The 25906-nt window shown below is 46.6% G+C and overlaps 1 protein-coding gene across 6 annotated transcripts in view; it reads right to left on the minus strand.

Moving 5' to 3' along the window:
* The window catches only part of LOC130363031 (spermatogenesis-associated protein 7 homolog), a 228185-nt gene that overhangs the window by 45388 nt on the left and 156891 nt on the right, over positions 1 to 25906 (minus strand). For 4 of the 6 annotated variants that reach the window (XM_056568328.1, XM_056568329.1, XM_056568330.1 and 1 more), the window contains one exon: positions 3559 to 3680. In XM_056568328.1, the coding sequence (XP_056424303.1) occupies positions 3559 to 3680 (122 nt within the window). Of the gene's footprint in view, positions 1 to 3558; positions 3681 to 17231; positions 17362 to 19363; positions 19407 to 25906 lie in introns of those variants that run through there. The other 2 variants (XM_056568333.1, XM_056568332.1) reach the window with 2 other exon arrangements.

Here is a 25906-nt window from a genome sequence, read left to right on the forward strand (position 1 = left end):
TTGAGCGGTAGTTTGGATCGACAATTTTGGAGCAGTGGGGTAAATAGGGGATATATAGGGGGAGATTTATCAAAAGTGGTGCAAAGGAAAAGTTGCCCAGTTGCCCATAGCAACCAATCAGATCGCTTCTTTCATTTTGCAGAGGCCTTGATAAAAATGAAAGAAGCGATCTGATTGGTTGCTATGGGCAACTGGGCAACTTTTCCTCTTCACAGGTTTTGATAAATTTACCCCATAGTGTACCCTTTATACCACTATGATGACTATAAGATCGCAATCACTATTTAATTATCTCCTATACAAATGACCAGAAAATACAGTTTTAGTGCGTATTTCAGTTTACAGCTTCTCATCTTCCTCTTCGGCCATTAATTATAATTCTATTGTTACGCCTAGCGCTCCGGGTCCCCGCTCCTCCCCGGAGCGCTCACGGCGTCCTTCTCCCTGCAGCTCCCCGGTCAGCGCTGACCGGGAGCGCTGCTCTGCCATGGCCGTTGGGGATGCGATTCGCACAGCGGGACGCGCCCGCTTGCGAGTCGCATCCCAGGTCACTTACCCGTTCCCGTCTCCTGCGGTCATGTGCTGGCGTGCGCGGCTCCGCTCTCTAGGGCGCGCGCGCGCCAGCTCCCTGAGACTTAAAGGGCCAGTGCACCAATGATTGGTGCCTGGCCCAATTAGCTTAATTGGTTCCCACCTGTTCCCTGCTTATATCTAGTCTCCTCCCTTGCACTCCCTTGCCGGATCTTGTTGCCTTAGTGCCAGTGAAAGCGTTCTTTGTGTGTTTATACCCTGTGTACCAGAACTATTGCTATCTCCCCTGACTACGAACCTTGCCGCCTGCCCCCGACCTTCTGCTACGTCCGACTTTGCTTCTGCCTACTCCCTTGTACCTCGCCTATCTTCAGCAGCCAGAGAGGTGCCGTTGCTAGTGGATACGACCTGGTCACTACCGCCGCAGCAAGACCATCCCGCTTTGCGGCGGGCTCTGGTGAAAACCAGTAGTGTCTTAGAACCGGTCCACTAGCACGGTCCTCGCCATCCCTCTCTGGCACAGAGGATCCACCTCCAGCCAGCCGGCATCGTGACAGTAGATCCGGCCATGGATCCCGCTGAAGTTCCTCTGCCTGTTGTCGCCGACCTCCCCACACTGGTCGCCCAGCAAGCCCGACAGATTGCCCAACAAGATCACCAGCTGTCGTACTTGACCACCATGACTCAGCAACTCCAGTCGCAGCTACAGCAGATTCAGTCTCAGCTACAGCAGCAGCAACCATCTCCTCCGCCAGCTCCTGCACCTCTTCCGCAGCGAGTGGCCACTCCTAGCCTCCGCCTGTCTTTGCCGGACAAATTTAATGGGGACTCTAAGTTTTGCCGTGGCTTCCTTTCCCAATGTTCCCTGCATCTGGAGATGATGTCGGATCAGTTTCCTACTGAAAGGTCTAAGGTGGCTTTCGTAGTCAGCCTTCTGTCTGGAAAAGCCCTGTCATGGGCCACACCGCTCTGGGACCGCGATGACCCTGTCACTGCCTCTGTACACTCCTTCTTCTCGGAAATTCGAAGTGTCTTTGAGGAACCTGCCCGAGCCTCTTCTGCTGAGACTGCCCTGCTGAACCTGGTCCAGGGTAATTCCTCCGTTGGCGAGTACGCCATACAATTCCGTACTCTTGCTTCTGAACTATCCTGGAATAATGAGGCTCTCTGCGCGACCTTTAAAAAAGGCCTATCCAGCAACATTAAGGATGTTCTGGCCGCACGAGAGACTCCTGCTAACCTGCATGAACTCATTCATCTAGCCACTCGCATTGACATGCGTTTTTCTGAGAGGCATCAAGAGCTCCGCCAGGAAAAGGACTTAGATCTCTGGACACCTCTCCCACAGTCTCCACTGCAATCTGCGCCTAGGCCTCCCGCCGAGGAGGCCATGCAAGTGGATCGGTCTCGCCTGACCCTGGAAGAGAGGAATCGCCGTAAGGAAGAGAATCTTTGTTTGTACTGTGCCAGTACTGAACATTTTCTGGTGGATTGCCCAATCCGTCCTCCACGTCTGGGAAACGCACGCTCGCACTCAGCTCTCGTGGGTGTGGCGTCTCTTGATGCCAAGTCGGCTTCTCCACGTCTCACGGTACCTGTTCGGATTTCCACTTCAGCCAGCTCTCCCCTCTCAGCCGTGGCCTGCCTGGACTCTGGAGCTTCTGGGAATTTTATTCGGGACTCCTTTGTGAATAAATTCCGGATTCCGGTGACCCGTCTTGTCAAGCCACTCCACATTTCCGCGGTCAACGGAGCCAGGGTGGACTGTACCATACGTTTCCGCACGGAGCCCCTTCTTATGAGCATCGGATCTCACCACGAGAGGATTGAACTTTTGGTCCTCCCCAATTGCACCTCGGAAATTCTCCTTGGACTTCCCTGGCTTCAACTTCATTCCCCAACCCTGGATTGGTCCACTGGGGAGATCAAGAGTTGGGGGTCCTCTTGTTCCAAGAACTGTCTAAAACCGGTTCCCAGTAACCCTTGCCGTAACTCTGTGGTTCCTCCTGTATCTGGTCCCCCTAAGGTCATTAAGGACTCTGCCTGCCACAGGAAATGCCCCTCCCCCCCTCCCAGTTCCATCAGGCAAGCTTCTGTGTCCCCTCATGGCCCTCGTCCTGGTGTCACACTGCCCCGTGCCAGGTCCCGCCCTCTGCCCTCTCTCCCCATTCCTACTCCTGCGGTTCTGCCTGCCGTTGAGGAATCCCTCCATCCTTTCCCGGTGTCCTCATCCCAGGGGAGGCAGTTACCCGATAAAGAGAAGGGGAGACCTAAGGGGGGGGGTACTGTTACGCCTAGCGCTCCGGGTCCCCGCTCCTCCCCGGAGCGCTCACGGCGTCCTTCTCCCTGCAGCTCCCCGGTCAGCGCTGACCGGGAGCGCTGCTCTGCCATGGCCGTTGGGGATGCGATTCGCACAGCGGGACGCGCCCGCTTGCGAGTCGCATCCCAGGTCACTTACCCGTTCCCGTCTCCTGCGGTCATGTGCTGGCGCGCGCGGCTCCGCTCTCTAGGGCGCGCGCGCGCCAGCTCCCTGAGACTTAAAGGGCCAGTGCACCAATGATTGGTGCCTGGCCCAATTAGCTTAATTGGTTCCCACCTGTTCCCTGCTTATATCTAGTCTCCTCCCTTGCACTCCCTTGCCGGATCTTGTTGCCTTAGTGCCAGTGAAAGCGTTCTTTGTGTGTTTATACCCTGTGTACCAGAACTATTGCTATCTCCCCTGACTACGAACCTTGCCGCCTGCCCCCGACCTTCTGCTACGTCCGACTTTGCTTCTGCCTACTCCCTTGTACCTCGCCTATCTTCAGCAGCCAGAGAGGTGCCGTTGCTAGTGGATACGACCTGGTCACTACCGCCGCAGCAAGACCATCCCGCTTTGCGGCGGGCTCTGGTGAAAACCAGTAGTGTCTTAGAACCGGTCCACTAGCACGGTCCTCGCCATCCCTCTCTGGCACAGAGGATCCACCTCCAGCCAGCCGGCATCGTGACATCTATCAGTAAGTATCAGGGACACACACCATCACTAACCTTGTCTTGTTCTGGGAAATTGCGCAGTGAATGATGATGAGATGTTGAACAGATTTGTTGAAGTTCTTTCTTGAATTTTTCAACAGCTCTGAGCAGCCGCTCTTTGTTCTGCTGATCTCTGTCTGTGGGAAAGGATGACAAAAACTTCATTATATAAATGTGTTTTATCTTCAAGGAACTTCTTACTAATACATGTGCCTGAACGCTGCATATTTCATATCCTATCAGGGGTGCAGGAACAAAATCAGTAGCTATATTAGGATGCGTAGGTCGCAGACAAATCCCACCCCTGGTGCCTAAGGGGGCCAGAAAGACACCGGTATTATAAATGACACATAGTAGGTGGGTGCCTCATTTCACTTCTTTGGATCTATGAAACAAAATTAAAGGGGCACTTTGCCCTTAAACATCTTATCCCCTATCCAAAGGATAGGGGATAAGATGTCTGATCGGGGACCCCCCAATCTCCCTGCTGCACCCGGCGTTCTTTTAGAGCGTCGGGTGCAGCGCCGGAGGCTCGTGATGTCACCGTCACGCCCCGCTCGTGACGTCATGCCCCCTCCCATAAACTTGCATTGAGGGGGCGTGGCCGTGACGTCACGAGCGGGCATGGCCGTGATGTCACGAGCCTCCGCCCCGCATCGCCAGGCATCCGGCATGGAGCGAGGTTTGCTCTGTGCACCGGATGTCTGGGGTACTGTAGCCGAGATCGTGGGGGGCCCCAGCGGCAGGACCCCCGCAATCAGACATCTTATCCCCTATCCTTTGAATAGGGGATGAGATGTCTAGGGGCAGAGTACCACTTTAAACTATACTGCACCTAATGTGGGGAGAACTATACTGCACCTAATGTGGGGAGAACTATACTGCACCTAATGTGGGGAGAACTATACTGCACCTAATGTGGGGAGAACTATACTGCACCTAATGTGGGGGGAACTATACTGCCAACCTAATGTGGGGAACTATACTGCACCTAATGTGGGGGAACTATACTGCACCTAATGTGGGGGAACTATACTGCACCTAATGTGGGGGAACTATACTGCACCTAATGTGGGGGGAACTCTACTGCACCTAATGTGGGGGGAACTCTACTGCACCTAATGTGGGGGGAACTCTACTGCACCTAATGTGGGGGAACTCTACTGCACCTAATGTGGGGGGAACTATACTGCACCTAATGTGGGGGAACTATACTGCACCTAATGTGGGGGAACTATACTGCACCTAATGTGGGGAACTATACTGACCTAATGTGGGGGAACTATACTGCACCTAATGTGGGGGAACTATACTGCACCTAATGTGGAGAAATATACTGCACCTAATGTGGGGGAACTACAGCCTAATGTGGGGGAACTATACTGCACCTAATGTGGGGGAACTATACTGCACCTAATTTGGTGAACTATACTGCACCTAATTTGGTGAACTATACTGCACCTAATTTGGTGAACTATACTGCACCTAATGTGGGGAACTATACTGCCTAATGTGGGGGAACTATACTGCACCTAATGTGGGGGAACTATACTGCACCTAATGTGGGGAACTATACTGCACCTCACGTGGGGGGAACTATACTGCACGTAATGTGGGGAACTATACTGCACCTAATGTGGGGGAACTATATTGCCCCTAATGTGGGGGAACTATACTGCACCTAATGTGGGGAACTATACTGCACCTAATGTGGGAAACTATACTGCACCTCATGTGGGGGAACTATACTGCACCTAATGTGGGGGAACTATACTGCACCTAATGTGGGGGAACTATACTGCACCTAATGTGGGGGAACTATACTGCACCTAATGTGGGGGAACACTGCTAGCCTAATGTTGGGAGAACTCTGCTGCACCTAATGTGGGGGAACTCTGCTGCACCTAATGTGGGGGGAACTGTGCCGCACCTAACATGGGGGGGAACTGTGCCACACCTAATGTGGGGGAACTGTGCTGCACCTAATGTGGGGGCCTCGTATGGACGTTCGCTCACGTCGCGCTCCCAGCATTCAAGGGCCGGAGTTACTACTTCCTGACGCCGGCTCTAGAGCGTGACGTGCGTGAACATTAAGGGGGGGGGGCCTCCATGTCTATTTTGCTTGGGGCCCCCAAATTCCTTCAAACGGCCCTGGTCAGACCTGGTTATAATTTATCGTTCCTGTTACATTTAACAGTTTCAGTTCTTCTCACTGAAAGGCAAAGCAAGCTAACTGGTTACAATCACCTTCAGCAGTACAATATACAACATTGCAAACAATTTTCTAATAATAAGGATGCTGAACTCTAGGCATTAAGCTGCTGGTCCTCAAGGAGTTCAGATTGCGCGCAAGATGGCTAACCCCTTCTACAGCATGCCCTGTCTGGACATTGTTCTTGGGGTTGCACAGCCCCTTGTATGTCAATGCTTTGGCATCTCTGAGAAGCCTTTGTGGTGGCCCAGTACAGAAGTGGCCCTCCTGTACACTATTGGTCATATCAGGTGGACTCAGTCCCAGTCCCCTGGCCCCCATACACCTCATAACTCTCATCATCCCTTTTATTGTATAAAAAGTTAATGTATTATATTCATTACAATATGCCTTTAAATGGGCACTGTCACCAACTTTTTTTTTTATATGTTGTAGTACATATGTATGTCTCTAATATAGTTTCATTATTATTTTTTTATTTATTATAAGGGTGTAATGTACATTTGAAAACCGGCCTCCTAGTGGCCGGCTGCAGCCTGGCGTGACGTCACGCCTGAAAAAGGACTGATTTTGGCCTGGCAATCAGTCCTCCTTCATTTAGGCTGCTCTCGCTCACTGCCTGTCAATCAGACTCTGGCTGGGAGGCCACTCCTCCCGCACATTGCCGCCGCCTCGTCGCCGCCGCTGTCCCTGCACGCCCGCTGCCGGTAAGTATAATGGAGGGAACGGGTATGCGGGCGGGGGGGGTTTGTGATGGCGGGAACAGGGTATGCGGGCGGGGGGGGGGGCGGGTGGGGGATGTTTGTGATGGAGGGAACGGGGTATGGCGGGGAGGGGGTTTGACGGAGGGAACGGGCTAGAGCCGTAGCGCCGCATGGCACTAACTTATAGTTTATCTACACAGGGTACCTCCAGCTGTTTCACTACTACAACTCCCAGCATGCCCTGACAGCCAATAGATGTCAGGGCAAGCTGGGAGTTGTAGTGGTGAAACAGCTGGAGGCACCCTGTGTAGATAAACTAAGGGCGGAAGTCCCCCCCCCCAGCAGGCATCAGTGACGTGGTGCCTGCTGGGGAAGTCTGCTTAGTAGTGAGCACACTACCAGGCAGAAAAAAAGTTATTTTTAATATAGTAAAAATCAAAATTAAAAGCAGGGAGGGGGTTAGGGATAGATTTGCAATAGGCAGGGACAGAAAAAAAGTGTTGTTGCTAAGTCTGTGTAACCAGGGAAGGTGCCAGTGACCAGGTGACTTGTTGATGACCTATGGGAATCCTCCAAATTGCTTCCTTATATATATTGAGGAGGAGCTAGTTAGTGCAGTCTAGACTTTGCTGAGGTACAGTCAAGTCAAGACCTGAGAGTGTCTGGTGTCCTGAGGGAGACCAAGGCCTAACCACGCAGCTATGCTTCCATCATCAGTGAACCCCCTTCAAATGAAAGTCAAAGCCTGGTAAGCCTAAATACAGGGGAGAAGTCTAGTCTGCATAGTCAAGTCTGTCAAGTCAGCGTGGGATTGCATAATTTAGCCCAAGTTCACTACAAGTCCCAGCAAGCCTGCAAGTCTCCTAAAGTCACTGGTAATCTCCTCAGGCCTAACAGAGCTGTAAAGACTATAACATCTGTCTGCCTCAGTAAAGCTGTCGTTGTTCCGTAACCTTGCATCGGAGTAATTATTTGCCCAGTGCCTGGCCCAGGAACCAGCGGCCATACCTCGAGTGGTGTAGAGCATAACCACACCTTGGTGTCACAAATACTGAGGGTTAATAACATCTGCCCTAAGGATAATAACATTTGCCCTTCATCACTTGTCCAAATACATTGTACAACTATATTGAAGATGTATTCTTATTGTCAAAATGCTATCCCCAATAGACAGGATAGGGTGTAACTCGGTTGGACTCCAACCAATGGGACCTCCACCCATCCTAAGAAAAATTGAAAGTAGTAAACTGTGTTAAGCCTAGTGCTGGGTCTGGGGGGTGGAGCATGGTCCATGCTCTTAGTGTCATGCTCCACCCCCTGTGCTCTTGCTATAGGAATACTACTACAGCCAGTTTTGTCTGGAAGGTTCCTTTAACAACTCAAATAAAGAAAATGAACCAAGGAGAAAATATGATGAATGAAAACTCCCAGAACACTGTCAGGCGGTGTATTATTGTACAAATCTGAGCAAAGCTTGAATATGTAGTGAGTGGCATTGGAATGAATTAACATTGATCTTAGAATGGTCGGACCCACAGAAAGACCACAAATCTGTTATTACAGAGAGACCTGTACTCAGGCTGGGGAAAACGTGTACAAGGGCTATGTTTCTGCTATGACTTCTTGTGGTCAGAGATGATATTATATAAGCCTTTCATTATAACACTATGATTCATGATGGATGGGGTTGGCCTATAGACTAGGCTAAATAATAAACATCCATCCATCCAACCCCAACCATTATAACAATCTTTAATGTCAAGAACTAGCAAATTATCATGTTGTAATAGTAAGTTACAATATAAGGAGCAATTCTTTCTTTTAAAGAATATTTATAGCTCTTTTATAATCCTATGAACTGCAGCCTGTCCTTTTTTAATGCTTTATTTCAACGGTAAGCCTGTTATTCAGTTACCAATATGGACAGTGCCATCACAATGAAGGTGCTACCTGGTGTAAACTGGTTCTGTTATTGGATGATGGATACAATAGATGACTTGCCAGCTGTAAAGAGATTAATACATAGTACATCGACCATCTTAAAGGGGTTGTCCCAAGATGAAATGTTATCTCCTATCCCCAGGAGCCTAACTTACTGATCAGAGGGGATCTGACAGCTGGAACCCTCTTCAATCACAAGAACTAAGGTCAGATGCCCCTCTTTAGTGAATAGAGTGGCAGTGCACATGCTCCATCACCACTCTATTCATCCTCTATGGTGCCTAAAAACATTACTGAGTTCAGCACTCAGCGAGGTTGAATTTGGTCTCTTCATGTGAGAGGATGTGGTGAGTAAAGTGTAGCCATGAAAGAGGGTATGCAGAGTTGGATATCCAGGACTGCTTGTGGTTATCCAAGCTCCTGCAAAAAAAAAAAAAAAAAAAAAATATATATATTTTTTTTTTTTTTCTTATCCTGGTCCCTCCTGAGAAAAAAGAGAGAAAGATTTAAGAGAAATGAAGGAGAAAGGCACACAGCCTATCCGAAGAAGGTGTACAAGAGCCCCGTATCGTTACCCTAGGACATCACTAGGCTTCAGGTCAGTCCAAAAACCAAGTGGCTGCCAAGCTACAGAACTTCAGAGACCTGCACCCCACAGTTGGAAATTGCAGTGTGAAAAGAGACCCCCTGAAAAGCTGGGAGCCAACCAGCTAACATTTACTACAGAAAAAAAGAGACAAAGGACTAGTAACAGAGGATGGGCTACAACAGAGTTTGTGGAAAAGACAGATACACTGTCACACTTCAGTTTGTGGGATACGTCCAGCCAAATCATGGTATTGAACTATATAAGAGACTGAGGCTCCATTCGTTGAAGAACCTAATTTCATAAAGCTAAAGGTGTGCTTTCTTCACTTTATCCAAGTGTCTGGATTACTTTCTGCTCTATACCATTACTGGCCCTCCAAACACCAACTGGCTGGACATCATAAAGGGTGTGCCAAAGAACCGTAACAACCTTCATTTGTACTGCATATTCTGTGATTGGCAGAGGACTTTAGTTCCCACCTCTACCATAAGTGTTTTTTTCCTGTTTTGACATCTGTGCTCCCTCTGCTGTTAAAAGCAGCTCAGGCAAGATGGCAGCCCCGACAATCACGTAGAAAATAGAATTTGAAGTGGTGCTCCAGATGAAAAATCTTTTTCAAATCAACTGGGGCCAGAAAGTTACACAGATTTGTAAACTACTTATATTTAAAAATCTTAATCCTTACAGTACTTATCAGCTGCTGTATGCTCCAGAGATAGTTGTGTAGTCCTTTCCAGTTTGACCACAGTGCTCTCTGCTGCCACCTCTGTTCATGTCAGAAACTGTCTGGAGCATGAGCAAGCCTCTCCTGCTCTGGACAGTTCCTGAAACGGACGGCATCAGCCGAGAGCTGTTACGCCTAGCGCTCCGGGTCCCCGCTCCTCCCCGGAGCGCGTACGGCGTCTCTCTCTCCGCAGCGCCCCGGTCGGTCCCGCTGACCGGGAGCGCTGCACTGTCATGGCCGTCGGGGATGCGATTCGCACAGCGGGACGCGCCCGCTTGCGAATCGCATCCCAGGTCACTTACCCGTTCCCGTCCCCTGCTGTCATGTGCTGGCGCGCGCGGCTCCGCTCTCTAGGGCGCGCGCGCGCCAGCTCCCTGAGACTCAAAGGGCCAGTGCACCAATGATTGGTGCCTGGCCCAATTAGCTTATTGGCTTCCACCTGGTCCCTGACTATATCTGACCTCCTCCCATGCACTCCCTGGCCGGATCTTGTTGCCTTGTGCCAGTGAAAGCGTTTTGTGTGTCCAAAGCCTGTGTACCAGAACTTCTGCTATCCACCCTGACTACGAACCTTGCTGCCTGCCCCGACCTTCTGCTACGTCCGACCTTGCTTCTGTCTACTCCCTTGTACCGCGCCTATCTTCAGCAGCCAGAGAGGTTGAGCCGTTGCTAGTGGATACGACCTGGTCACTACCGCCGCAGCAAGACCATCCCGCTTTGCGGCGGGCTCTGGTGAAAACCTGTAGTGACTTAGAACCGGTCCACTAGCACGGTCCACGCCAATCCCTCTCTGGCACAGAGGATCCACCTCCTGCCAGCCGGCATCGTGACAAGAGCACTGTGGTCAGACTGGGAAGAACTACACAACTTCCTCTGGCGCATACAGCAGCTGATAAGTACTGGAAGGATTAAGATTTATAAATAGAAGTAATTTACAAATCTGTTTAACTTTCTGGCATCAGTTGAATTAAAAACATATTTTTTTTCCCTTTAAAAAACTGGTAAAATCAGAAAATAAAAACCGATAAGAAGAAAAGAATAGGTGAAAAACTAAACAGTAAAATAATAATACAAAATTAGTAAAACTAAATAGGTGATAAATTCCCTTTAAGCTCAAAGAAGAAACTGCGCTTTTCTATAAAGTAAAAATAAATTGCAGACATACTGCCCTAAAGGACACTGCTTAAGCTTCTGTCAGATGAAGGGGCCTATGGCTATATTTGGCATATGTGCTCGGCAAATACAGCGAATGAAGTGTAAAAAACGATATGTGAACTGAGCCTAATGGATTCTGATGTGTGACCAGACTAGACTGTGATAAATTGGCAGCTGTGAGTAATGTGGCACAGTGCCCGGGCGCACCTCCGATATACCATGCTTATGTTTATACAATTCCAGGCAAGATGATTATTACCAGGTAAATCACCGGCTGTGCGGAGTCGGCTCAGGAGACGGTGACTGATGTTCCGCTGACTCTGCTCATTGTCTGCGGCAGCAGGTTGTCCAATTACTGCACCGTTCCCTCTGTCACCCTGCGATGTGTCCTAATAATGATGCCCATCAATATGGGTCTGATTTATACACTAGGTTTGTGTACGAGAAGGTAATGCTTTCTTCATAAAAACTGCTCTCTGTGTTCTTAAAACTAGTTAAAGGGGTATTCCACTGCCCCAGCGTTCAGAACATTTTCTTCTGAACGCTAGGTGCGGGCAGAGGGGTCGTGATGTCATGGCCACGCCCCTTGTGATGTCATGTCACACCCCCTCAATGCAAGTCTATGCAAGTCTGCCTCCTCAATGCAAGTCCGCCACGCCTCCTCCCATAGAATTGCATTGAGCGGGCGTAGCATTACGAGGGGCGTGGCCATAATATCATATCCCCGCTGCCCAGTGGCGTCACTAGGGGGGGGGCCAGAGGGGGCCATGGCCCCCCCTAGATCAGGCCCTGCCCCCCCACTTTAAAATAGGGCTGTCCCGATACTAGTATGGGGCCAGGGGCGGACTGACCGGCTGGGTAAAGAGCCCGCTGCAGCTGCTGAGGATATCCCTGCGCTGCTCCTGGTCTGCGTATCATTAGCAGAGACAGGCAGAGCAGGGATGAAGGTACCTGATGATGGCTCCGCCCCCAGCACAGGAGGGGACGAGACCGAGAGCTGACAGGCCTCCGGAACACAGAGCAGCGTCATGTGAGGTGAGTGATGTCCTGTGTCCTCCCTCTCTCCCCCCTGATCAGCAGTATATCCTGGGGCTGGGTCATGTGTATAGTAGCAGTCCAGTGGGGTCACTTTCCCTCCTTCAGTGTCCACAGGTCACATTATCATAACAATTTTTTGGCAAAATTGTGGCAAAATAGATTTTTCGTAAATCGTGGTAAAGCCACGCAATTTTTGCCGCGATTTTTCCATAAATTGTTCTGGTAATGTGACCTGTTGGAGACCTGTGGACACTGGAGGAGGGAAAGTGACCCCTCTGGGAGGACAACATGTGAGCACACTGCTAGTTTATCATTAACCCCTTAAGGGTACATTCACATGTACAGGATCAGCTGCATATTTTTGCTGCATATTTTGTGCAGCTGATTTTGCAACCCATTAGCTTCAATAGGTAGCAAAATCAGCTGCAGAAAATATACAGCAGATCCTGTACGTGTGAACGAACCCTACGGGCTCATTCAGGGGTGGATCCACAGTGTATTTTACGCTGCGGATCCCCCGACAATGGACCCTACAGTGCTGCCTCTATCTGTGCCTGCTCATTACGGCAATCCGCCACTACGAGCAGACACGCTTTGATGTGTATACTAGCACACATCATGGCCGCTCCTCCTGATCTCTGAGCTAGGCCGAGAGCAGCCGCGATGTGTGCGAGTATACACATCAAAGCGTGTCTGCTCGTAGCGGAGGATTGCTGTTATGATCAGGCACAGATGGAGGCAGCACTGTAGGGTCCATTGTCGGGGGATCCGCAGCATAAAATATGCTGAGGATCCGTCCGTGTAAATGAGACCTAAGGACACAAGGCGTATGTGTACGCACAATGCCTGCTCCCACGGTGTTGTATAAATCATTAGCTAGATTTATTAGTTTTAACGCCTTAAGGACATAGCGTTTTTCCGTTTTTGCACTTTTGTTTTTTCCTCACCTTTTAAAAATCATAACCCTTTCAATTTTGCACCTAAAAATCCACATGATGGCTTATTTTTTGGGCCACCAATTCTACTTTGTAATGACATCAGATATTTTACCCAAAAATCTACGGTGTAACGGAAAAAAATAATCAATGTGCAACAAGAATGTATGAAGATTTTTAATAAAATTTTGTCATTTTTTTTTAAATTAAACATGTTCTGCACAGTGTGTGTGTGTGTGTATATATATATATATATATATATATATATATATATATATATATATATATATATATATATATGTATTTATTTATAATATATAGATATATATATATATATATATATATATATATATATATATATATACACAGAACAATGTGATGCAGCACGACACAAGGTTGCAGAAAATGGTGGTTTATTCCATCATGTGCATAGACAACGTTTCGCCAGCCTCACACTGGCTTTTTCAAGCTTGAAAAAGCCAGTGTGAGGCTGGCGAAACATTGTCTATGCACATGATGGAATAAACCACCATTTTCTGCAACCTTGTGGCGTGCTGCATCACATTGTTCTGTGTACTGATTGAGGAACCAGTGGACCCAGGTTCCAAGTATGCGGGCACCCCTACCTCTTATTTCCTTTTGGACTTTGGTTGTGCCGTTTCTATTTGTTCTGTATATATATATATATATATATATATATATATATATATATATATATATATATATATATATATATATATATATATATATATATATATACACACATACACAGACACACACACATGTTTTAAAATTGCCCCCCCACTTTTGTCACTGGCCCCCCATGTGCCCCCCTAAATATGAATGCTGGAGACGCCACTGCCGCTGCCCGCACCTAGCGCTCGGAACAAAATGTTCCAAACACTGGGGCAGTGGAGTACCCCTTTAAGAAACTTTAGCTGCCAAAGAACAGAATTACAGATGGCTCTTCAGAGCTGCTCTTCTCTATCGGATCGATATATGGATGGCTCCCGAGCAGAGAAGACGCACATTTATTGTATATGCTCTATATACATCACTTAAATTAGAGCTGTGACCCTGCTGCGGGGGCAGGAGAACAAAGAGTCATTTATCATGCACAAAGCAATACGCAATAGTGTGCTCCAGTATAGACGGCAGCAATTTATACGAGGGATGGTCAAAAAGTTTCCACACTTTTATTTTTTCACTGCAAACGGTGAAGGTGGAAGGAGGAGTAATTGGTTGTGTCTTAGAGTCATGTGACTAGTTCTGTCTGGTAAAGTGACTGTAGAAAAGTGATGTCATTTGTTTTAGATGTAATCTATTTTTAAATATATATAAAAAAAAAGTTGTAAATTTTTACATTCAGGGCTATATTCCTGTGCATAGGAGCCAGAATTAAAAAGGGTCTATACTAGTTAATAAATATCAGTATTATAGTATTTATATTCTTTTTCATAGGAGCAGTATTATAGTAGTTATATTCTTGTATATAGGAGCAGTATTATAGTAGATATATTCTTGTATATAGGAGCAGTATTATAGTAGTTATATTCTTGTATATAGGAGCAGTATTATAGTAGTTATATTCTTGTATATAGGAGCAGTATTATAGTAGTTATATTCTTGTATATAGGAGCAGTATTATAGTAGTTATATTCTTGTATATAGGAGCAGTATTATAGTAGTTATATTCTTGTATATATGAGCAGTATTATAGTAGTTATATTCTTGTATATATGAGCAGTATTATAGTAGTTATATTCTTGTATATATGAGCAGTATTATAGTAGTTATATTCTTGTATATAGGAGCAGTATTATAGTAGTTATATTCTTGTATATATGAGCAGTATTATAGTAGTTATATTCTTGTATATAGGAGCAGTATTATAGTAGTTATATTCTTGTATATAGGAGCAGTATTATAGTAGTTATATTCTTGTATATAGGAGGCAGTATTATAGTAGTTATATTCTTGTATATAGGAGGCAGTATTATAGTAGTTATATTCTTGTACATAGGAGCAGTATTATAGTAGTTATATTCTTGTACATAGGAGCAGTATTATAGTAGTTATATTTTGGTACATAGGGGGCAGTATTATAGTAGTTCTATTCTTGTATATAAACAGATACACAGTTACAGTAATTTTATGTAGTTTGTTCCCTATATTTTCCCTGTAATGATCCCACATATTGTATGTGTTGGCTTTGATGTTTATTTAACCCCTTAAGGACTCAGCCCATTTTGGCCTTAAGGACTCAGACAATTAAATTTTTAAGTTTTTGTTTTTTCCTCCTCACCTTCTAAAAATCATAACTCTTTTATATTTTCATCCACAAACTAGTATGAGGGCTTGTTTTTTGTGCGACCAGTTGTCCTTTGTAATGACATCACTCATTATATCATAAAATGTATGGCGCAACCAAAAACACTATTTTTGTGGGGAAATTAAAAAGAAAAACGCAATTTTGCTAATTTTGGAAGGTTTCGTTTTCACGCCGTACAATTTATGGTAAAAATGACGTGTGTTCTTTATTCTGAGGGTCAATATGATTAAAATGATACCCATTATTACATACTTTTCTATTATTGTTGCGCTTAAAAAAATCACAAACTTTTTAACCTAATTAGTACTTGTTACGCCGAGCGCTCCGGGTCCCCGTTCCTCCCCGGAGCGCTCGCCTCATCCTCGTTGCTGCAGCGCCTCGGTCAGATCCACTGACCGGGTGCGCTGCGGTCCCGCCTCCAGCCGGGATGCGATTCGCGATGCGGGTGGCGCCCGCTCGCGATGCGCACCCCGGTCCCCGTACCTGACTCGCTCTCCGTCGGTCCTGTCCCGGCGCGCGCGGCCCCGCTCCCTAGGGCGCGCGCGCGCCGGGTCTCTGCGATTTAAAGGGCCAGTGCACCTATGATGGTGCCTGGCCCAATCTTCCAATTAGCTTAATTAGTTTCCACCTGTGCACTTCCCTATATCACCTCACTTCCCCTGCACTCCCTGGCCGGATCTTGTTGCACTTGTGCCTAGTGAAAGCGTTCCCTTGTTTGTTCCTAGCCCGTGTTCCTGACCTCCTGCCGTTGCCCCTGACTACGATCCTTGCCGCCTGCCCCCGACCTTCTGCTACGTCCGACCTTGCTTCTGCCTACTCCCTTGTACCTCGCCTATCTTCAGCAGTCAGAGAGGTGAGCCGTTGCTAGTGGATACGACCTGGTCACTACCGCCGCAGCAAGACCATCCCGCTTTGCGGCGGGCTCTGGTGAAAACCTGTAGTGGCTTAGAACCGGTCCACTAGCGCGGTCCTCGCCATCCCTCTCTGGCACAGAGGATCCACTACCTGCCAGCCGGCATCGTGACAGTACTTTTATAATCCCTTTATTTTGATGACCTATAACTTTTTTATTTTTCCGTATAAGCGGCGGTATGAGGGCTCATTTTTTGCGCCATGATCTGTACTTTTTTTTGATACCACATTTGCATATAAAAAAAACTTTTAATACATTTTTTATAATTTTTTTTAAATAAAATGTATAAAAAAAAGTAGCAATTTTTGAATTTTTTTTTTTTTTACGTTCACGCCGTTCACCGTACGGGATCATTAACATTTTATTTTAATAGTTCGAACATTTACGCACGCGGCGATACCAAACATGTCTATTAAATTTATTTTTTTACGCTTTTTGGTAAATAGAAAAAACGGACGTTTTACTTTTTTATTGGGGGAGGGGATTTTTCACTTTTTTTTTACATTTTTTTTTACACTTGAATAGTCCCCATAGGGGACTATTCATAGCAATACCATGATTGCTAATACTGATTTGTTCTATGTATAGGACATAGAACAGATCAGTGTTATCGGTCATCTTCTGCTCTGGTCTGCTCGATCTCAGACCAGAGCAGGAGACGCCGGGAGCAGAAAGGAGGAAGGTGAGGGGACCTCCGTGCGGCGTTCTGAATGATCGGATCCCCGCAGCAGCGCTGCGGGCGATCCGATCATTCATTGAAATCTGTATTGATCCCGGCACCTGAGGGGTTAATGGCGGATGCCCGCGAGATCGCGGGCGTCGGCCTTTGCCGGCGGGTCCCTGGGTGCGATCAGCAGCCGGGATCAGCTGCGCATGACACGGGCATCGCTCCGATGCCCGCGGTTATGCGCATGACGTAAATGTACGTCCTGGTGTGTTAAGTACCACCGCACCAGGACGTACATTTACATCCTGCGTCCTTAAGGGGTTAAAAAAGTAATTGTCTTGGAAATATAAGAAGGGCTTTGAAGTAGGATCTCAGGGAGGAAAAAATCTGGAGTGAGAACAATATAGAAAACAACTTTTAAATTGGCTTTATCTTCTACTTAAAACCGTATCAAATGTATTATATGGGATAAAAATACCGCCTGTGATTTGAGTGGATGGAGCGGGTGCAGCTGGGGACATCCTTCACCATTGTTTGTCCAATAGAAAATAATGATTACAAACTGAGGTACAATGGGGGAGATTTATCAAAACCTGTGCAAAGGAAAAGTTACCCAGTTGCCCATAGCAACCAATCAGATGGCTTCTTTCATTTTGCAGAGGCCTTGTTAAAAATGAAAGTAGTGATCTGATTGGTTGCTATGGGCAACTCAGCAACTTTTCCACTGGACAGGTTTTGATAAACTTCCCCAATATGAGTCCGAACATTACCTAGTAATAAACAGTAAAGCACTATAGTACTAAAAGTGTCAGCAACAACAAGTAATAAATAAATACACAGTGCAGCACAGATGCACTACAAGTCCCAGCCTAACCTAGAAATAACTACACAGTTGAACATTAAAGGATAACAAGTGCCAGCAATGTCAAATAATAAATAAATACGGAATGGAGCACTGATGTACTACAAGCCCCAGCAGAACCTAGTTATAAACAACAAAGCACTGAAGTAATAAAAGCATCAGCAAAAACTAGTAATAAATAAATACACAATACAGCAGAGATGCACCACAAGTCTCAACGTAACACAGTAATACGGTGTTTCCCATTCAAGGTGCCCCCAGCTGTTGCGAAACTACAACTTCCTGCATGCCCGGACAGCCTTCGGCTGTCCGGACATGCTGGAAGTTGTAGTTTCGCAACAGCTGGAGGCACCCTGGTTGGGAAACACTATATTACTGCATTAGCCCCTTAAAGGGGTTCTCCGGTGCTTACACATCTTATCCCGTATCCAAGGGATAGGGGATTAGATGCCTGATCGCGGGAGTCCCGCCGCTGGGGACCCCCGGGATCATGCACGCGGCACCCCGTTTGTAATCAGTCCCCGGAGCGTGTTCGCTCCGGGTCTGATTACGGTGACTACAGGGCGGGCGGCGTGTGACGTCACGCTCCGCCCCGCAATGCAAGCCTACGGGAGGGGGCGTGATAGCTATCACGCCCCCTCCCGTAGGCTTGCATTGAGGGGCGGAGCGTGACGTCCCATGCCGGCGCAGGCGTGACGTCACACGCCGCCCGCCCTGTAGTCGCCGGTAATCAGTCCCGGAGCGAACACGCTCCGGGGACTGATTATAAACGGGGTGCCCCGTGCATGATCCCGGGGGTCCCCAGCGGCGGGACTCCCGCGATCAGGCATCTTATCCCCTATCCTTTGGATAGGGGATAAGATGTTTAAGCACCGGAGAACCCCTTTAACTCCCTGTGTAGTAATAACTACACAGTTAATAAAGCACAATAAAGGACATCCAGTGCTAGCAAAGCTATATAATAAATAAATACAGTATGGAGCACTGATTTACAGTGATCCCCTGACATACGATGGCCCCGACATACGATCGTTTCAACATATGATGGCCTCTAAGAGGCCATCGTATGTTGAAGGCAGCATCAATATAAGATGCTTCTGTGTGTCGGGGCCATCGCAAAAACGGCTATCCGGCAGCGCTGACTGCTTCAGCTGCTGCCGGGTAGCCGTTTTATGTGCTTCATGTGCCCCGCTCAATGATACTTACATGTCCCCGCCGCTGCCCGTCAGTTTACCACTCCTTTGCTGGATGAGTGGCAATGCATAGTGGAGGCTCGTGACATCGTATAGTCACAGCCACGCCCCCTCAATGCTGTCACACCCCCTCCCATAGACTTCCATTGAAGGGGCATGGCCCTGACGCCACGAGCCTCCGGCGCTGCACCCAATGCTCTAAACGGGCACCGGGTACAGGGGATAGGGAATAAGATGCCTAGGGGTGGAGTACCCCTTTAAACACTGCACAGTTGTGTCCTGGGGGGGGTAAGATCTGACGCCATAATAGAAGGCCCATTTTGATATTTTCTATGGGGCCACCTTTGGCTGTAATACATCACCCACAGTGATCTTTGGAGCCCTACTGTGTGCATGATGTCTAAGGCTCTGTTCAAACAGCCATCATGGAAAACCAACATCAGCCCGATGTGCCCGATGAACTGTGATCGATGGACCCAATGGACGTATAACGGGGTCCGTCGACCACCATTGTGGTGTCCATTTTCTTGATGGGAAAAGTAGCACAGCTTGTACCTCTTTTTCTTTCTGTCATTATGTGATGAAACTACAAACGGAGCCTTTGACGGTAGTGTGAATACTGGCGTATCCCATGGGATTCGTTGCAGCTGTGGCCACCACGTAGTGACCGGAGTAAACCCTGCCGCACCTTTCCTAGAATGTTCCGTCTCTTCTCATTGATTCCAGGATGTCTATATTATCCCTAATAAGCCATCGATTCAGTCAGCGACGTCCTCATCGGCCACTCACCTGCAACGCATTAATTTCTAGGCAGATGTTACATTATTTTTAGAAATCCAAATACGCTTCAGGATTCCAGTTAGAAAAAAAAAAATAATCTGCCAAATAAAATTTATCCGAGGCTCGAAAACATCAGCGCAATTGTTTAATGTGTTGTGAATTAAGAGTCGGAGCGCCCGATGATGGATACTAAGGGTGACAGGTGGAGATCGGATTTAACCTCCTCCAGTCAACTCCCTTTTGCAGATACTTTTAATTTACTCCATAAACTGGAATGTTGATGCGTTTCCATGGGAAGATTAGACATCAGATCGGGGGGGAGTTTTATCTGCCATCGGAGATGACATGACATGAGCAATACAGCTCGGGAACCAAGAGAAACAACCGAGTAACAGGAGATGATGCTGCTCAGATGAAGATGATATCACCGCTCGGTTAAATATCAGAGGACTCCCGTATCGAGCCAGCGTGTATTTAAAGAGCACCATCTGGGATTTCTTAGTTACAGATGTAGCTGCCGTTGTGGCAGCATAATACTAAGGTGCTGTGGGGCGCCGGTGTGCTAAACCGGTGGTGAGAGGATGCAATTTAGACAAGTCTACATGAGCGGCGATGCATACACAGTACTGTCTGCATCGGTGCTCAGTGTATTGGTTGGGCAGAATGCTGGTAACAGTACAGTGGGGGATGAGTGTGTGCATCCCTGTACAGTACCTACAGGAGCAGGGAGCCCAGCAGTAGACAGGAGTCCCTGTTCCTGTATGAAGCTCAAGTGAAAAGAGTAGCATACAGTGAATACAGTTGGCATTGGCTACATCTGTATATCTCTCTTGGACAGTGTTTCCCTACTAGGGTGCCGCCAGCTGTTCCAAAACGACAACTCCCAGCATGGCAGTTGTGGTTTTGGAACAGCTGAAGGAACCCTGGTTGGGAAACACTGCTCTATACATAGCAGCAATAAACATTAGGCTGATTTAAAGGGATACTCCCGTGGAAAACTTTTTTTTAAATCAACTGGTGCCAGAAAGTTAAACAGATTTGTAAATTACTTCTATTAAAAAAATCTTAATCCTTGCAGTACTTTTTAGTGGCTATATACTACAGAGGAAATGCTTTACTTTTTAGATTTCTCTGAAGTCATGACCACAGTGCTCTCTGCTGACCTCTGCTGTCCATGTTAGGAACTGTCCAGAGCAGCATATGTTTGTTTTGGGGATTTTCTCCTACTATGGACAGCAGAAGTCAGCAGAGAGCACTGTGGTCGTGACATCAGAGAAATCTAAAAAGTAAAGCATTTCCTCTGTAGTATACAGACCCTAAAAAGTACTGGAAGGATTAAGATTTTTTAATAGAAGTAATTTACAAATCTGTTTAACTTTCTGGCACCAATTGATGTAAAAAAAAAAGGTTTTCCACGGGAGTACCCCTTTAACCCCTTAACGACGCAGGACGTATATTTACGTCCTGCGCCGGCTCCCGCGATATGAAGCGGGATCGCGCCGCGATCCCGCATCATATCGCGTCGGTCCCGGCGCTAATCAACGGCCGGGACCCGCGGCTAATACCACACATCGCCGATCGCGGCGATGTGCGGTATTAACCCTTTAGAAGCGGCGGTCAAAGCTGACCGCCGCTTCTAAAGTGAAAGTGAAAGTGAAAGTGACCCGGCTGCTCAGTCGGGCTGTTCGGGACCGCCGCGGTGAAATCGCGGCGTCCCGAACAGCTGATCGGACACCGGGAGGGCTCTTACCTGCCTCCCCGGTGTCCGATCGACGAATGACTGCTCCGTGCCTGAGATCCAGGCAGGAGCAGTCAAGCGCCGATAATGCTGATCACAGGCGTGTTAATACACGCCAGTGATCAGCATTAGAGATCAGTGTGTGCAGTGTTATAGGTCCCTATGGGACCTATAACACTGCAAAAAAAATGTAAAAAAAAAGTGTTAATAAAGGTCATTTAACCCCTTCCCTAATAAAAGTTTGAATCACCCCCCTTTTCCCAGAAAAAAAATAAAACAGTGTAAAAAAAATAAAAAATAAACATATGTGGTATCGCCGCGTGCGTAAATGTCCGAACTATAAAAATATATCATTAATTAAGCCGTACGGTCAATGGCGTACGCGCAAAAAAATTCCAAAGTCCAAAAAAGCGTATTTTGGTCACTTTTTATATCATTAAAAAATGAATAAAAAGTGATCAAAAAGTCCGATCAAAACAAAAATCATACCGATAAAAACTTCAGATCACGGCGCAAAAAATGTGTCCTCATACCACCCCATACGTGGAAAAATTAAAAAGTTATAGGGGTCGGAAGATGACATTTTTAAACATATAAATTTTCCTGCATGTAGTTATGATTTTTTCCAGAAGTGCGACAAAATCAAACCTATATAAGTAGGGTATCATTTTAACCGTATGGACCTACAGAATAAAGATAAGGTGTAATTTTTACCGAAATATGCACTGCGTAGAAACGAAAGCCCCCAAAAGTTACAAAATGGCGTTTTTTTTTCGATTTTGTCGCACAATGATTTTTTTTTCCGTTTCGCCGTGCATTTTTGGGTAAAATGACTAATGTCACTGCAAAGTAGAATTGGCGACGCAAAAAATAAGCCATAATATGGATTTTTAGGTGGAAAATTGAAAGGGTTATGATTTTTAAAAGGTAAGGAGGAAAAAACGAAAGTGCAAAAACGGAAAAACCCTGAGTCCTTAAGGGGTTAAGGAGCTGCTTGAAACCAACTCCTAATCATTCAAGGCAAGAGATCCTGGTACTCCATCCATGACTCAGGGATAGTTTTTAACTCCTTGTTTGCTAGCATTGCAGCGCCTATGTAGATGTATTCCTGTCTTCACAACCTATAAAAATAAGACCAAACTAGAATAGGCCCCTACTTTCCAGGGTCCTGACTGCAGTTGCCAAGGCTGTCTCTACAGTATTGTCACGTAGAGCAGGGAAAAGTGCGCTCTAAGCTTAGTCAGAACCCCTTTCCCTACCTTCTTGCGTAATGTGCCGTAGGGGACTATTCCACAACTAGGTGCCAGTCACTCCGCTGAACTGAAGTGCAGGGATGACATGAGCCAAAACAATAAACAAGCACTGTACACAGGACAGGGAAACAGGTCAATATATGAGGGGTCAACAGGATAACAGAGAGGGAACCAGGAGACTACATAATGGCAGAAATGTAACGTAGCAACACATTTGCGGAAATTTTGCGGCAGAAGCTTACTGACTAACTGCTTCAGTACCGAAGCAATAAACAACAGGTATAAGAATATAAATGAAAAAGGATAACAGGAAATATGGCACCAAGACTAACCAGGAATGAAAGTTATGAACAGGTTATGTAGTGGACCCATGTGTACTAAAATAAACTGTAGATTGATATGTACTAACTATATATATATATATATATATATATATATATATATATATATATATATATAAATTAAAATGTATATTTTTTAATTAAACTGCATACAGAAATCCTTGCTGCACTGAACTGCTCTCCCCCACCTGTATGCTCCTTTTCCTTCCTCCATCGAGCATTGAAGATGGCGTCCTGGATTGGAATGTGGTAGAGATAAGAAATACGTAGAAGGAGTTTTAACCAATTAGCTGTTTTTCACACCCAATTCACGTAACCTCCTGCACACAGCATTGTCTAACCGTATAGAAAAAAAACCTGTAGTCTCTTCCTCAGTAATAAAAGTAAGTATTACCTCAGCTAACAGGTGTCTGAGTGGTCTTTCTGGCACTGTGCACCGCTTCTGATAGAACTAATCAGCAAGGGGGCAGATCTTCACTGGGTACAACAGGCATCTATTTCAGTTAACTGAAGTCAGAACACTATATAGATCAGGATTAAAAGGTACTGGATTACACAACTAACCATAGAAACACACCAAGCATAAGCGCAAAGACAAATAGGTCTAAATGCGGGTCAAGATACAGGTTCTTGTTACACAGACTAAATACAGGAACAAAACCAGATGCCAGGCTAGGGGCAAAGCAGTGCTATGGATCAGAGTCTGACCATAGATAAAAACGCAATGACAAACAGGTCTGAATACGGTCAAGATACAGGCTCACATTACACAGACTAAATACAGGAACAAAACCAGACTCCAGGCTAGGGGCAAAGCAGTAAGCTATGAAACCGGACCTAACCATAGAGGATCAGGATTCACAGTTCACATAACAGACATAAACTAGACAGGACTTAACCAACCAGTACAGACAGATATCACTAGACACACAGAACTAGGTTACAAGCTAAACAAATGAGTCAAAACTACAAAGCCATGACTACACAAAGTTTCAAGTATGAATAGACACAAACAGAAGTGACATTAAAACAGACCTGAATCAGAGCTGAACTGAACTGAAGTCCAGAGCCAAGCTAGAAGGCTGAGGAGGATTCAAATACCCCTCCTCAGCTGCTGATTGGCCCGTGCCTGTAACTGTTACCTGACCAGAGAACAACATGCACAGCAGTAGCATTGCTATGGGGGTGGGACCGCAATGAGTGACACCCCCCATGCGGCAAGTAATCCCACGATGGTGTCACAAAGCAACGCAAGCAAGTGTACTGCCTCTGGGAACACAGAGGCAGTACACTAAAATGGTGGAGCAAGAGCTCCACCATTCACTCTCAAACGCTGCAGAAACTTCTGGCTTGCAGCGTGTGAGCCGCAGGGACACATCTGAGCCACATCTGAGGGGCACAGGACATGGGGCCTTTAAAGGAAGGGTGACAGAACAGGGGGCATTTTATGTCAGTGGCACAGAGCAGGGGGCATTATACATGAGGGGCACAGGACAGGGGGCATTATAAGTGAAGGGGAACATGACGGGCATTATATGAGAGGGGCACATGACAGGGGGCATTATAAGTGAAGGTGAACATGACGGGCATTATATGAGAGGGGCACATGACAGGGGGCATTATAAGTGAGGGGAACATCACAGGGGGCATTATATGTGAGGGAGATAGGACAGGGGACAGTATATGTGGCACATGACAGGGGGAATTATATGTGAGGGGCACAGGATTGCGTGCGGGAGAGGACGAGGGCATTAGTATTATATGTCGGGGCACAGGACAGAGGGAATTATTATGTGGGGGGAACTGGACGGTGCATAATTATTTTGTGTGGGCAAAGGACAGGGGGCATTATTATTATGTCAGGGCACAGGCCAGGGGGCATTAATATGATGAGGGTGCAGGACAGGGTACAGTGTGTGGTAGTATTATATTCAGAAGGTGCAGCGTGTGCCAGTATTATGTTTAGAGGGTACAGTGTGTGGTGGTATTATATTCAGAGGGTACAATGTGTGGTAGTATTATATTCCGAGGGTACAGTGTGTGGTAGTATTATGGTTAGGAGTATGGGGTGACACCAACCATAGCAATGCCACTGATACACAGCCTGGCCAGGTGCGATTGTTACAGGTATATACTTGTTTATACTTCTCTGATACAGCATTGCATAATTTAGGACATTGTCAAACATGTGCCATATCTGCCATGAGGAGAGATTAGTATCTTGCCTCAGGCAGCAGATTGCACAGTGGTGCTAGGTGTCTTGCACCATTCGATCTACTGACCCCTTGATCTGCATTAGACCATATTCTATTTAGGCAGCAATATATCTGTAATACATTATGTGATGGTATGTGTCCTAGCACTTTTATCCCAGGGATTCATGTAGAACCAGCTAGTAGACTCTAAGAATTATGATCTCGACCCATAGCATACACCTAATCAACCGGTGTGCCTCCAGCTGTTACAAAACTACAACTCCCAGCATGGCTGAACAGCCTGTGGAAAGAGATCCTGGTACTCTATCCAGTTTTTTCAACTTCCCCTTTGCTAACATTGCAGCCCCATGGAGAACTTATCCCTGTTCTCATAACCCATTAAAATAAGACCAAACTTGAATGGGACAGTTCTCTCCAGAGCCCCAACTGCAATTGCATAGGCTGCCTCCATAGTATATAATTGTTTATACATCCCCTGGTCCAGCATTGCATTAATAAAGGCAGTGTCAGACATGTGTCATACCTGCTCTGAGGTGAGATGAGTATCTTGTCTCAGGCAGCAGACTGCCCAGGCCCTGAGAAGTGGTATGTTCCAACTTTTTATTTGTTACCATTGCAGCCTCTATAGAGATCATATTCCTGTTCTCACAACTCATTAAAATAAGACCAAAGTAGAAAGGGCCACTTCTCTCCAGGGCCCCGACTGCAGTTTCATAGGCTGCCTCTATGGTATATAACTGTTTATACATTCTCTGTTCTACAATTGCATA

The sequence above is a fragment of the Hyla sarda genome, chromosome 3 (assembly GCF_029499605.1).
Source record: "Hyla sarda isolate aHylSar1 chromosome 3, aHylSar1.hap1, whole genome shotgun sequence".
Classification (NCBI taxonomy): domain Eukaryota; kingdom Metazoa; phylum Chordata; class Amphibia; order Anura; family Hylidae; genus Hyla; species Hyla sarda.